General features: G+C 34.0%; 1 protein-coding gene across 1 annotated transcript; it reads left to right on the forward strand.

The window, feature by feature from the left end:
• The first annotated feature begins 6,292 nt into the window (after window positions 1-6,292).
• Window positions 6,293-9,010, forward strand: LOC138871333 (uncharacterized). The gene is made up of 5 exons (XM_070149206.1): window positions 6,293-6,666; window positions 7,034-7,584; window positions 7,676-8,129; window positions 8,193-8,286; window positions 8,714-9,010. Exons 1-5 carry the CDS (start codon window positions 6,293-6,295, stop codon window positions 9,008-9,010), a joined length of 1,770 nt encoding a protein of 589 aa, XP_070005307.1.
• Window positions 9,011-14,621: the final 5,611 nt, after the last annotated feature.

The following is a 14,621-nucleotide window of genomic DNA, read 5'->3' on the forward strand; positions in this document are numbered from 1 at the left end:
TGGACCAGTATATTATACTAGAACTCCAGTATATTATGCTGGAATATAGTATAATGTACTGGAAATCCAATATATTATGTTGGAACTCCTGTATATAATACTGGAAGTCTTCCAGTATAATACACTGGAACTCCAGTATATCATGCTGGAACATTTTCCGAATTTTGAACAGTGTTTTCGTTCATATTTATCTTTACATGAAAAGTGGCTAAATTTCGATTACTTTTGAAACTGTGGTTATTTTTCAATTACCACTTGTAAATCTGGCTATTTTTAAATTTCACCCATACACCTAACTCGACCCGCTAAAAATAAAAATTCACTTGTTAAATAAAATCAAATGCTAAAACGCATCCCTAGTAAAAATGCTTCTTTCTTATTTTTATGAAAAGCAACTTTTTTTCCATAGTTTCATTCTAGTCCTTAATCTCGTACCCATTATTATTTTATAAAAAGTAAAAAAAAAAAACGTGAAAAGAAGAATACTAGTCATTGAGAAAAAAATAACACAGGTCACTCTAGTCTTTAGTACTTAACCCCGTACCCTTTATTTTATAAAACTAGAGTAAAACCATAAAAAAAGAAGAAATCTACTTTCTATAAGAAGAAGAGAGATCCATTTATTTTAGTGTTTGGTTTTATTTAGAGTGGATTTTTATTTTTAGCTGGTCAGGTTGGATGTATGGGTGAATTTTTTATATCTTGTTTGGGTATTAATTATTTTATTTGGTCCAAAAATATAAAAAGTCCATATCGAATGCTACTTCACTTTTTTTTACCAAAAAATTTGATAATTTCGGTTGAGTGATCATTTGTGTGCAAATAGAAATAGTTGAGTTATTTTCCTGTTATATATGAAAAAAGGTGACTTTAGTCTATAATTTTGAATAGTTGAGTGATCATATGAGTAATGGGCTCAATTTTGGCTCACCAATTTTAGTGTTGTTATTTTTTAAAAATAATATAAATATAAGACACATGTAAAATGCAATTTAAGGATAAAGCATAATAGAAATAAGCCAAAAGTCACATAAAAATCGCATCCACATATGCAACTCTGTTAAAGCAGATTCAATCGGAAGATGAATTCTTACGTGAACCAAGGAAATCAAAAGTCCGATTTCACGAATTAAATCTCTTAATATAATAATAGCTTATATAGTCATAATCCAATTTAGGTAGATTTTGATTGATTTATCATATAGTATAAGAAAATTAAATTCTAAAAAAAATCATTTAATTAGAAGCATTTTCAGTTTCAGTCAATCTGTCATCATCTAAAAAAGAAGAAAAAAAAAATACTACAACTTATAAATTGCAATTGAGGAGTGCGGCTATATATCGATTTGGAGAGTGCGAGTTTTAAATATTTGGAGAGTGAGACTAAGGTTGTATTGTGGTCCGGGCCCAGCGCAGGACCGGCCCGAGACCGCGAGCCCACATGGACTTTGGGCTTAACGGGCTGGCCCGTATGGTCCGTTCCTAAGCGGTCCTAGGAGCCCATTGTGGGTCGGTCCAGCATGGAGAGACCGCGAGCCCGGGATCGTTTAGCCCGGGCCTGGGCCGGTTCAACCGGGCCTGGGCCGGTTCAACCGGGCCTGGGCCGGTTCAACCGGGCCTAACGGGCCCAACGACTATTTTTCATTTTTTAAAAAAAAAAAAAATTGGCCAACGGTTGGAAGTTTAAAAACTAGCCATTGGCCTGCCAATTTAGCCGTTTGGATTTTTAAAAAATAACCATTTGCCCCCCAAACTTTGTTTTAACTCCAAACTTTTTATAATTACACTTTTTTCCTATTCTCAACTATAAATACCCCCTCATTCTTTCATTTTTACTCACAAATCCATCAATCTCTTTCTAATTTTCTTCTATAATTGCTTACTTTACTATTGCAATTTGTGAAAATTGTGAAGTTGGTGAATTAAAGTATTCAAGTCTTCAACGATATACAATTTTCAAGAAGTTGTTCGTCAATTAGGTAAACTCGTTCCAACTCTTAAGTTTTAATATTATATTTTTGTTTGTTTTAGTTTGTATAGTTATAATTAATATGACCTTTTCTTTGAAAAAATGTTTGGTGGTAAGGGAAAATCTAAAATTGGTGAATCTAGTGGTCAAGCTACTACTCCTCCCCCGGCTCCCCGACCCAGACGTGTTACCCGTCCTCCACCACCTATTATTCTTGATAGTGATAACCCTTGTTTTCAATTTACCGATAGTCAATTTTACCATGATATTGCACTAGGTCAACAATTAAATGATGAATACATGAATACTCTTTATGGTAATCCAACTATCGATGAAAATGATGAGGAAAATGATGATTTAGATGAAACGCAATCAGATTTAGATGATACACCTACTAGTCTTGTTGTTAACCCAACTGAAAATAATCCAAATGATGTCCCGCCTGACCCTCCTATAGTAACCCCTACTTTTAATATACAACCTTCTAGACGGTGCGAAACATCTCTTGTTTGGCACTTTTTTATTTAACTAAGAGATCAAAATAAGGCTAAGTGTAAAACTTGTGGGACTTTGATGGCTCATAAATTTACCGAAAATCGTAGCGGTACGAGTACTTTGACTAGACACATAAAGACACACCCTAAAGATAAAGCTAGATAGGTACTCAGGTTAACCCTAGTACCGGGTCAAATCTAGTTCAATCGAGAATTAGCACTGTTACTGATGGCATTTTATATTACGATCCAAAATAAAGATCGTGAAGAATTGGCAAAAATAGTTACTCTTATGTGCTTACCCTATAGTTTTCCTTCTAACCCTCACTTTGTGCATTATATTAGAAGAGTTTTTAATCCTATCTATAAAGGATGGCCTCGTGCAGCCATAAAGAGTGATATTTATAAATATAAACATGAATATGAACAATATTTGTGCTATTTATTTACTCATATAAATTGTCGCGTTGCTATTACTACTGATATTGGTAGAAGTGGTAGTGACTGTGATTATCTTACTGTTACCACTCATTGGATTAATAAGGAATGGAAAATGCAAAAAATTATTGCTTATATAATAATTAATTCACGTCACACAAGTAAGTTTATTGCTAACACAGTTGCAGATATTTGTAGATTTTTTTGCATTAGAGATAATGTCAATTTCAATGGATAATGCTTCTAGTAAAATTAATGTTATAGGCTTGCTTACAACTACACTAAATCCTGCATTTAGTAATATTTTTCATGTTAGATGTATTTGTCATATTTACCATTTAATCGTCGGTGATGGTATGAAAATATTAAATGCTAAAATTGAAAAGGTTAAAATGGCTCTTAATTGGCTTTTTTATTCAAACCGTAGAAGTACACTTAGAGAATATTTTAAAAAATGTGATGAATTTGGCCTCAGAGAAAGAAAGGTTCCTAAACCTTGTCCGACCAGATGGAATTACATGTATGAAAGTTTAGTTATTGCATATGAATATAGAAACCCAATAAACTCAACGTTTAATGCTCGTGTTGGTGGTGATGATGATGATGATGATGATGATGAGCACCTTTCAAATAAGAATTGGACTATTGTTGAAATTCTTGTAGACTTTGTAGAACAATTTTATGTTGCTACAAATGAATTATCTGGGTAATATTATCCTGTTATTTCTAACTGTTTAGTTTATATTGCAATACTTGCAGATTTGTTTACTCAATTTTTAGAGGGTGGAGTAATTTATCAACTTGCTATTAATTCTATGAAAGATAAGTTTAAAAAATATTTTTTCCCTATTCCCCCTATTTTTGGTGTTGCTGTCATGTTAAATCCTACCATGAAATTAGGAGGTCCTCACTTTTGGTATACAAATATTTATAAGGCTTTATCACTTTCAAATGAGGAATTTGCTACACTTGCAGATGCAAAAGCCTCAATTAAAATAAATGCTCAAACAATTTATAATGCTTATCAACTTGCCTTAGATCATGCTAGACCAAATGTTCCAACTCCTACTTCGTCTAGTTCGCAATCATCTAAAAGAATCGTGGGCCTAAAAGCACTTAGTTCTTGGACGCAGTTCAGGGGTTCTCAAGGTGATAATATTGGTGATAGTTCACAATTAAATGAGCTTCAAGTTTATTTGTCGCAGGGACTTGAATCAAAAAATCCCGACAGCTCCTTTGATGTTTTGGAATGGTAGAAGGACAAGAAAAACACTATCCGGTTCTTTCAAGGATCGCTCGAGATATTTTAAGTATTCAAGCTTCAACAGTGGCATCAGAGAGCGCTTCCAGTCAAGCGAGACTTCAAATCGATGATCATAGAGCGTCTATGAGGGAGAGCTAGGAAAAATGAGTACTCTTCAGAGATTTGATCCATTTGGAAAGAAGAAATTTTGGACTTGCTGAATCACAACCGGAGATAGACGAAGCTTATGAAGAAATGCTAGTGGAACTTGCGGAGGATGCTGCTTCACCCGGAAGCGGTGATGAACAAGCTTCTTTTCCGCCACCACCAACGAAAATTCCTCCGAACCTTAAAGGATTTATGAAATTTATTAGAGATAATACGTAGACTAATATGTAACTTGTTTTTGACACATCTTCATTAGTTTTTTTCCTTTTAATGGTGGTATTAGCACCTTGTTGTGCTCATTCCATTGGGGGGGGGGAGACTAAGAAAGATATTGCCATTTTTTGTTAATGTCGTAATAATAAAAATTATAAGGCATTCCCTTGAATATTTCTTTACAATTTTTTTGTGTTTAAATTTGAATTAGAAGATTTAAGTCACAATTATATAATATAATTTACAAGAAATTGCTTTAGATAATAAAAATTTCAAAAAAAAATAGCCCGGAACACTTAAGTGTCGTTTAGGCCCGTTTATGCCCATTTAGCCCGGGACCATGTGGGCTTAGGCCCACAGTGGTCCGGTTCCACCCTCCAAGACCATTAAGCCCGGGCCCGTTTGGCCCGGCCCGTTTAGCCCATTTAGGCCCGGGACCGGACCACAATATAGCCTTAAGTGAGACTCAAATGCTACTTATAACTTGAGTCCTCAGATGCGACATACATACTGCCTTTGCGACTTATAAAATGCAATAAATGCAATTTATATGTTAAAATAGCACGGGCTAGCCAGTTTTTGGACTGGTCATTCAAAAATAGCCAGCGTTTGCAAAGTCATTAAAAAATAGCCATTATTTTGCTGCAACAAGGACCGGTCTAGCATAATATACTGGAGATCGGTGCACCTGTGTAAGAACTTCTAGCATATTATGCTGGAACTCCAATACGCGGAAAGTTCTAGCATAATATACTGGAGATTGGAGCACCTGTGTATGAACTTCCAGCATATTATACTGGACCGGTAAATTATACCGGAACTCTAGTATATTATGCCGGAGTTCCAGTATACTTATACTGGATCTCCATTATACTATGCTGGAGTTCCAATATACTTATGCTGGAACTCCATTATAATATACTGGAGTTCCAGTATACTTATGCTGGAACTCCAGTATATTATACTGGAGTATTTTCCGGATTTTGAACAGTATTATCGTTCAAATTTATCTTTCGGGAAAACTGGCTAAATTTCGATTACTTTTGAAACTGTGGCTATTTTTGAAGAGAATTTTTCACAAAGCACCATCTTTTAGTCCTAATTAGCCATTAATAGAAACCCTTTGTTATATTACGTCCTATAGATATCTTTTATGCAATTATATAATGTATTTAATGTATTTAAAGTAGTGTATTTAATAATACAACAAAAATTAGCCGCGTACAAAAAGGAAATCCAGCTAATCCTGATATGTATTTACTTGTATTCAAACGTATGTAGCGCTAAATACGTAACGTATCTGCGCAATATCTGGGTCGACGAAGATGTTAAAAACGGAAGGAAATCAAATCAATTCTGATTTCCCTAATTTTACTCAACAAACTTAAAAGTTATCCCATCAATCTGTATTCTTCTCAAATTCAGAAATACAGAAACGTGAAAGAAGCGAAGAAACAGAGCAACTTGCTTCTATATTGTGCGATTTTCTTCTTCTCCTTATCGATTGCGACAAATTATATACAGAAGAAGGTATAACTCTTCTATATATATGTCAAGCTTGACAGTTTTGTTGCATCATTCTGGAAAGTGGAACGATGAGGGCAATTATATCGACTTTTCCATTGAGGGAATACTGATTAAGGAGTATGCTTCCTTTAATGATCTAGTTGGTTTAATTATCAACTGGGTATAGATTTGAGCACAAATACCATTAAAATACAATACAATGTTGAAGTCAATCACACGCCAATAGAAATACACAATGATATGGGTTACAGAGTGTATGTAAAATTGAAAAAAGAGAACAAAGAATTTGGGATGTATCCTCTGTGCATTACAACTATGGAAAAAGAGCTTATCTCCGGAGATGGTTTAAATCAAGGCGACATTGTGCAGATAGACGAAGCAGTTCAAATGTACGATTCCGATACAGATTATACACTAGCTATAGAACTTGCCAATTCAGGAGAAGCGATTGGAGTGTTCGAACTCCACAAGGATTTGATAATTTCAAAAACTAATCAAAAGGAGGTTATGGCTGGACAAGTGTATAAGGATAAGGCTACATTGAAAGAGGTGATGAAGAATTATGCTATAGCTCAAAGGTTTCAATTCCGTGTTGATCGGTCTAATGCTGTCAGGTTTGATGTTTGTTTAACTTTGTTGTATTTAGTTGTAGTTGTGTGTTTCCTCCAGATGATGAACACCTTTGAAAATTTATATTTGTTTAGTATTCTTAATAATATGTATTCAGGTGTATTTTACTATTGAAAAAAATACAACAGTGGTTATGATTATTTTCATATTATGTCTATAATGTTACTAAGTGTTTGATTATTCATACGAATGTATTTAGTTGTATTTATTGTATTTAATCACATCTAACAATATTGGAATTCGTTAGTATACAAAATTACATATACACAGATATCAATTTGGTACTTTATGAATAGGAAGTATATATGTCAGATTCGTTAAGTTGTCTGATGTATGAACTTTTATTTCCAGCTATGCATTAATATGTATTTCAGAAGATTGTGATTGGAGGTTTAAGGCTTCAAGCATTAACAAATCGGAATTATTCAAGGTGAGAGAATTCAATGACAACCATACATGTTCGCTGAAGGATAAAGTGTACGAGCAGCGGCAGGCTAGTAGCAGCCTTATAAGTGGTATTATAAGGACAAAGCTTACAAACCATAAGAGGAAATACACTCCGAGGGACATTATTGATGATGTGAAATCAGATCTAGGTGTTGATGTTAGCTACATGTTGGCGTGGAGGGTTAAAGAAAAGGCAATGAATTTTCTTAGAGGTGAACCGGCTGATTCATACAAAAAATTACCAGGATACTTATATACAATGGATAAGACATATCCAGGTTCTCACATAAGAATGGAAAAATCGTCAAAGAATGAATTCATGTACGTGTATATATCATTGTATGTATTTATAAGGGGGTTTGATCATTGTAGACCAATTGTTGTAGTGGACGGAAGTCATCTAAAATCCTACTACACAGGGACATTCGTTTCTGCAAGCACGTTGGATGGTGCAGGTGAGTACCTTAATAATAATACAATTTGTTAATATTTAAAGCATTGGAAAACATGTATTTAAAAACAATTATATTCAATTGTATTAAACAGGTCATATATTGCCACTAGCATACGGTGTTATTGATTCAGAGAACGATGCTGCTTGGACGTGGTTCTTTGAGCAATTCAAGATAGCATACGGTGTAAGGGAAAACATGTGCATTGTTTCGGATAGAAATGAGAGCATCATTAAATCTGTATCGAGAGTATATCCGGATTTACCGCATTGTGCTTGCATATGGCATCTATGGAATAACGTATACAAGAAATTCAAAAAGAGCCATGCCAAGTTGAGTGAGATATACTTCTCGATGGCAAAAGCATACACACAAACTGAATTTGATAGTCTGATGGAGAAGGTTGAGAAGGTAGATATTAGGGTGAAAGAATATTTAGAGTTAGCTGGTTACGAAAAGTGGGCTAGGTTGTATGCACCTGTTAACAGGGGATGGACAATGACGTCAAATATCGCTAAGTCAATCAATGCAGCACTAGTTTCAGCAAGGTAATTGCCAATATATGACTTCCTCGAAGAAGTTAGGAAGATGTTTGGTCGTTGGAATTGTAGTAACCGTAAAGAAGCTACTCAGACATACAAGACGCTTGAGAAAAAATACCAGGAAATGCTGGAGTTGAATGAGACCATGTGTACCCGTATGACTGTAAGTTAATTTTTTATGGCATTGTTGTATACAACTGAATACATTTTTTTTAGGAAGAACTACCCGTTAATTTTTATGAATATTTGTTTGAACTAGTAAATAATATAGATGAATACAGGTAAATACATGTTATTATTAAGACTGTATGCACGTGATAATGATTACAATGGAATTCAGGTGATTGATACAGTTTAAATTGATTGGAAATACCTGAATACAGTTGATAAAAAAAGGTTGAATACAAATGCATACAAATGTAGACTGTAGAGTAATACAGTTGCATACAGTTGCTGGAATCAGCTGAATTTAACTGAAATTGGATGAAGTTGCAATTTTTAAAGTTGATAGTAACCATTTAACTCAGTAGTATATATTTGTTAATTCATGTAAATGTGTTCAAAACTTATATTTCTGTTTTTAAATGTAGGTGGTACCCTCAACTGAATACTTACATACTGTTAACGATGGTGGGAGGAATTACACAGTCTGCCTGCTCGAGAGAAAATGTGTTTGTGGGAGATTCCAAATTGATGAATTGCCATGCCCACATGCCTGGGCTGTATTGAAGAGCAAGTTTTTAATGCCTGAAGAATATTGCTCTAGCTATTACAAGCCAAGTACAATTGTAATGACATACGATGTGCCAGTGTACCCGCTACCGGACAAAAATGACTGGAATATACCAGAGCATGTTGCAGAGGAGGTTGTACTACCACCCAAATAGAAAATACCTCCTGGAAGGCCAAAGAAGAAGCGCGACAAAAATTTAAGTGAATTGCTGTTGCCGAAAAATCAACATTCATGTAGCATATGTGGGCAGAGAGGACATAACAAGCGAACTTGTAGGAATGCTCCACATAATAAATAGTTGTATTCTGACATGTATTGGTGACTCGACAATTTCTCAACACTTATTATGACATTATCAGCTATAATGAATTCTTTTTTCGAAGTAATATATTGTGGAATGACTTTCGTTAATATTTTCTGAATTTATTTAGTTGAAGTATTTTTATATATATAAATATATATGATTTGGCTGTGAGAGTATCTTAGTATAGTTGAATACAACTATATCAATTCCTTAATACAGGTGAATACAATATGTTGAATATAGTTGAATATAGGTTAATAATACAGTTTAATTCAATTGACTTTGGAGGAATACAATGTAATACAGTTGAATACAGATCTGGACAGCTGGTTGAAACAGTTGAATTTAACTGACATTGGATGAATATAGGTAATTCAATTGTTCAATACATTTGAATACAACATGTTCAATAATGTTGACTATAGGTTAATACTACAGTTCAATTAAATTGACTATAGCTGAATACATATGAAATCAGAGAAAAATACAGCTGAATACAGTTGAATAATACAACTAAATACAAGTTAATCAATATAACTTGTATTGTTTCTAGTCAATTCAAAGTTACATCTGAATGGATGCAGCTGAATATACTTGCATACCAACTGTAGACAACTGATAAATACACTTTAATACAACTGAATTGAACTGAATAATATATATTAATACAATAAGCTAAACAGAATAATACAACTAAATACAACTGCTTAATACTGCAAGATAAAGCTGATCTTATGCAGCTGAATACAATTCAAAAATTGGCATTAACAAAAATCATTCAGCATACATAAAGTTTCAGAAATTGTAACTAACATGTGCGTTAACTAAAACCTGTTCAAGCAAACTTAACCAAATTTTAGCATGTAAGTAAATAGCATCTACGACCAAAACCACTACAATCAGTATCATTGTTCAAGCTAAACTCAAAAAAAAACTAAAGCTATTCTAAAACTATCTGCATCTTTGCCTCCGACTCAGAGATTTGCCTTTCAATCTTTGAAGGTGCTTCACTCTCGCTTATTGCATCAGCATCTATCTTGTGCATAGCATAGTCCCATAACAGAGCACCATATCTTTGACGGAGAAGAGTGGCATCAAATGGTGTTTTTTGTGTAATCTCTCCAATAGTGCTCAGAAACTCCACGAAGGCTGCAACATGCACTCCACAATCCCTAAACAATAATTGATTGAAACAGAATACAAAATAATTAATCCATATACAGTGTATAAAACATATAAGAATGATGATTGGATACTTACATGCTGCCCGCTTTCTGTTGAGACAGATTTGGAATGAAGATAACTTCAAAAGGTTCGTTATGATCCTTGTTTGTGTATGCGGGATAAGCATACCAGTCAATGCCTTGACTATCTCTATAAAAGCCACTAATTGACAGATACAGAGGTAATAGCTTAGCTAGCTTTACAATCTCAGAGACTACGTATGCATCATGACCGGAAGACGTGTACGAGTCGTACACTTTGATACATCTATCTTTGAAAGTCACAATAACCAACATCCAATGAAGTTTTTCCTTCAAGTTCACTGGTATCAAGACATTATCCACTGTATGCCAGGGTACATTAGCATGCAATCTGTAGCCCCTAATATACTCACATACAACGTCTTCTTGTTTGGCTACATTAGCATTACTATCTGTATCTTCATACCTGTCATATATTTCATCTATTCTTGTCTTGAATATACAATCAACAGTAGTAAACGTGAAGTCCCTATGCTGATTGTACTTGCCCATCTTTCGCAAATAGTAGAATATGACATCCATATGCTATAAACAAAAGAGGTTGGTAGATAGTGTGAGTTTATTTGCTTGAACTAAGAAATAATATATATGATTACCTCAATACAGATGCTAAAAAAAAGTTGAATACAAATGAATACAGAAAATAGAGGAATACACTGTAATACAGGTGAATACAACTGTATTCAGATTATGGATTACAGTTGAATTCAACTGACATTGAATGAATACAACTAATTCAATTCCTTAATATAGGTGAATACAACATGTAGAATAGAGTTGAATATAGGTTAATAACACAGTTCAATTCAACTGACTTTGGTGGAATACACTATAATACAGATCTGGACAGCTGGTTGAAACAGTTGAATTTAACTGCCATTGGATGAATACATGTAATTCAATTGTTCAATACAGTTGAATACAACAGTTTCAATAAAGTTAACTATAGGTTAATAATATAGTTCAATTCAATTGACTATAGCTGAATACATAGGAAATCAGAGAAAAATACAGCTGAATACAGCTGAATAATACAACTAAATACAAGTTAATAAAACAACATGTTATTATTTAAAGATAAGATTATCATTTTTGGGAAAGATTCACATTGTCATCCCATAACTTCCCGTAAATGGATAGAAGGTAAAACCAGTTTTCGGAATCAACTTGATCAACTCCAAAATCCAATGGAATGTGAAGTATAGACTTATTTTTCTTGTAATGGTCGTCGAGATTACCTCTACAAGTATGATATAAAACTCATTATGTACATACCTTAAAAAAATGAAAACACAATACAATGAACGGGGGAAAACTCACTTCTGATCATGTCTTGCTAGAAGACCTTCACGAACCCACTTGTCATATTCTTGAATGAGTAACATAGGATGTGGACCCTTTATTGGATCTTCCTCAAACGGGTGTCTTTTTTCAAAAATGGGTGTCAACTTTACAGAGGAACATGCTGTAAATTGAATTTGTGTTTATGGACTACTATAAATGATTCAATCACGATGAATGCTGATTATTACGTTTGTAAAATCACTTACCTCCTGAGTCGAAGTTAGACTGATAAGGCGAAGAGTTCCATCTACTTGGTCGCCTATTTCGTTGAGGTTGCACTGGTGTGGCTTCATCTTTTTTTGCACTTGCGTGAACAACTATTCTAGTTTCTGGAATTTGACTGGGTAGAAACTTGTCGTCCAGTTCAAATTGAGAAACATAGAATTCTTTAGATACATCCTCTTGGTTTGTGGTAGATGGTATGATGGACGGTACCTCTGAAATAGTTTTCTGGTAGTTGTATGTATCATTGTTAGCATGGTAACTTAATGTTAGAAAAAAGATTAAATACATATAAGTAGCTAGTATACATTACAGAAAATGCAGATTAACCAAGCAGAATACATGTAAATACAGTTGAAATAAAAATAAATACGGCAGTTTAAAGTGATATTACAGATTAAGTGTAACACAGTTATGAATACATTTCAAAAAATATGCTCAATATGTTAAGATTTAAAAGTCAGAATACATATATATATAGAGCTGAATAACAGTTAAATACATCAGTAAAATGGCTAGATTAAAACATATATGAATACAGCTAAATACATATGTTCAATATGATAACTGCTTTTATACCTCATTATTATCTCCGACATCTGTGTCAATGCCACCATCATGTCTCACTATGGGTTCAGTTTGCTGATTTTGTTGAAGTTGGTCTGAAAGCATCTTGAAGTTATCATTGATCAATGTCCTTAGAGACTTGAACTCTCCAACAACCTTAGCAGTACAAAATAGTTAGAAAAATACTAAAACACATAGCTATCAAACTTTATTGATTAATCGGTGGGTAAATACTCACGTATTCTTTGAATGATTTTAGGTCTTTCCTCAAAGAAGATACTTCCTCATTTTGGCCTTCTGGGAGCTGATGGTCATGCACAAGTTTATGTCCAATGTCAGAAACACAAACAGGAGGGACTTTGGGCTGATATTCTGGTTCTTTTGTAGGAATCTTGTGTTGTTCCTTGACCTTCTTATGTGGCGATGATGAAGATAGACCAACACTTTAAACATGTTTCTTCTTAGATTGAAGATTAGGTGTAGGAGAAAAGTCATCTGTATCCTGTCCCGATTTGTCTGAATGCGCAAGAGTAGGTATTTTCTCAATATCGGCGCACACTTGAGGAATCTGAAAAACAGCAAGCTCTATATCTAGAGGAGTGATGTCCTTGAACACAATCTGTGAACAAAAATAAGTTATGACTTACAAAAAACATATTAATGCATAACTGTATAATGCTATATTCAGGTGTATTTAACTCTGTTGTATTTAGAATGTATTAAAATGTATTAATATGTATGCAAGTATTCATGTATATAAGCTTATGAATCCAATGTATATTACAGTAGGCTTCCCCTCTAACTGAATGCAAATGTATGCAAATTATAGATGTATTTGTGTTCAATTATCTTCAGAATATTGATAATATTTGTATATTACCGTGTTTCCGGTGTCTTTGAACATGTCGTTCGTCAGATAAGAAAATGTTGGCTAATTTTCGGTGTTTCTCCAATTGAGTATTCTGGGGACCACGTCGCAGACTCGGACTGCAATTTTGGAATCAACAGAAGAGCAACACGCATAAAACCACACCTGCATAGCTAGGGGCATCCCAGCTATCCTGTAATACTTCTTCAAAGCATCCATCTTCTTGCTAATCGAGTTTATCAACAACTCAAATGCTTTAATACCCCAATGATATTCAGAATAGCGCCCACTCTCTACTAAGTCAAAATCTAGCCTCGGTATAGTTGCACTATTCTTCTCAGATGAAAATATAAAGGTGTGGATGAAATACAACAAAGATATCTTCAAAGCATCCTCATCATTGTCGGGGCCCCATGCCTTGTCATTGAAGCATTGTCTCAAGTGTTTCTTCTTTACAATATTAGCACTTCCAAAATAAGTCGCAATAAGCCGGTTAGGAGGAGTTTTACTAAACTCAAAATCTTCATCTTTACCTACACATTTGAGGCCAGTCATAAGCGCAAACTCCCTTAATGTGAAATGTAATTCAGTACCATTGACGTATACTGCAAATACATTGTTTGGAGTGCCGTTTAACTGTCGAGCCATGAAGCATCTGAAGAGTTGATGTTGAACATCAAATCACTTCATTTGAAGAAATGAGCCAAAGCATGTATTGCCGAATTGTTGGAACTGATCGGGAGTAAGCTTATCTTTTAGCTGGGATACTATATCAGTGTTAGTGTAACTACTAATATGGGGTGATAATTTTGGCTGGTGTTTCACAAACAAATCAATTCCCTGCAATGAACATTGAAAGATACATGTTAATACAGATGAATACATTGCAAAAATACATATTAAGATTTTTTGGAATACATGTAAGAACATGATACAGTGACAAAGCCAAATGCATGTCAGACAACTACAAACACTTACAGAAGACTAGATACAGTGACAAGGCTAAATATATGCTAACATACTTTGTAACATACAGATATAATACAAAATATTTAAGATGAATACAACTGAATACATATGAATGCATATGAATACATTTGAGGTCAAACTGGACAATTGAATTATCGCAAATATACATTAGCAAACGCTAAATACACATGAATACATATGAATACAGGTAAGATTACATTAAAAA

This window comes from Nicotiana sylvestris, chromosome 6, assembly GCF_000393655.2.
Source record: "Nicotiana sylvestris chromosome 6, ASM39365v2, whole genome shotgun sequence".
In the NCBI taxonomy this organism is placed as follows: Eukaryota; Viridiplantae; Streptophyta; class Magnoliopsida; order Solanales; family Solanaceae; genus Nicotiana; species Nicotiana sylvestris.

Excerpts from the sequence above, each read along its gene's own strand:
- LOC138871333 (XM_070149206.1), top strand. The coding sequence starts at position 6,293 with ATGGGTTACAGAGTGTATGTAAAATTGAAAAAAGAGAACAAAGAATTT. Across the intron at positions 7,585-7,675 it reads AAGCACGTTGGATGGTGCAG|GTCATATATTGCCACTAGCA; the intron begins GTGAGTACCTTA and ends TGTATTAAACAG. Across the intron at positions 8,287-8,713 it reads CCATGTGTACCCGTATGACT|GTGGTACCCTCAACTGAATA; the intron begins GTAAGTTAATTT and ends TTTTAAATGTAG.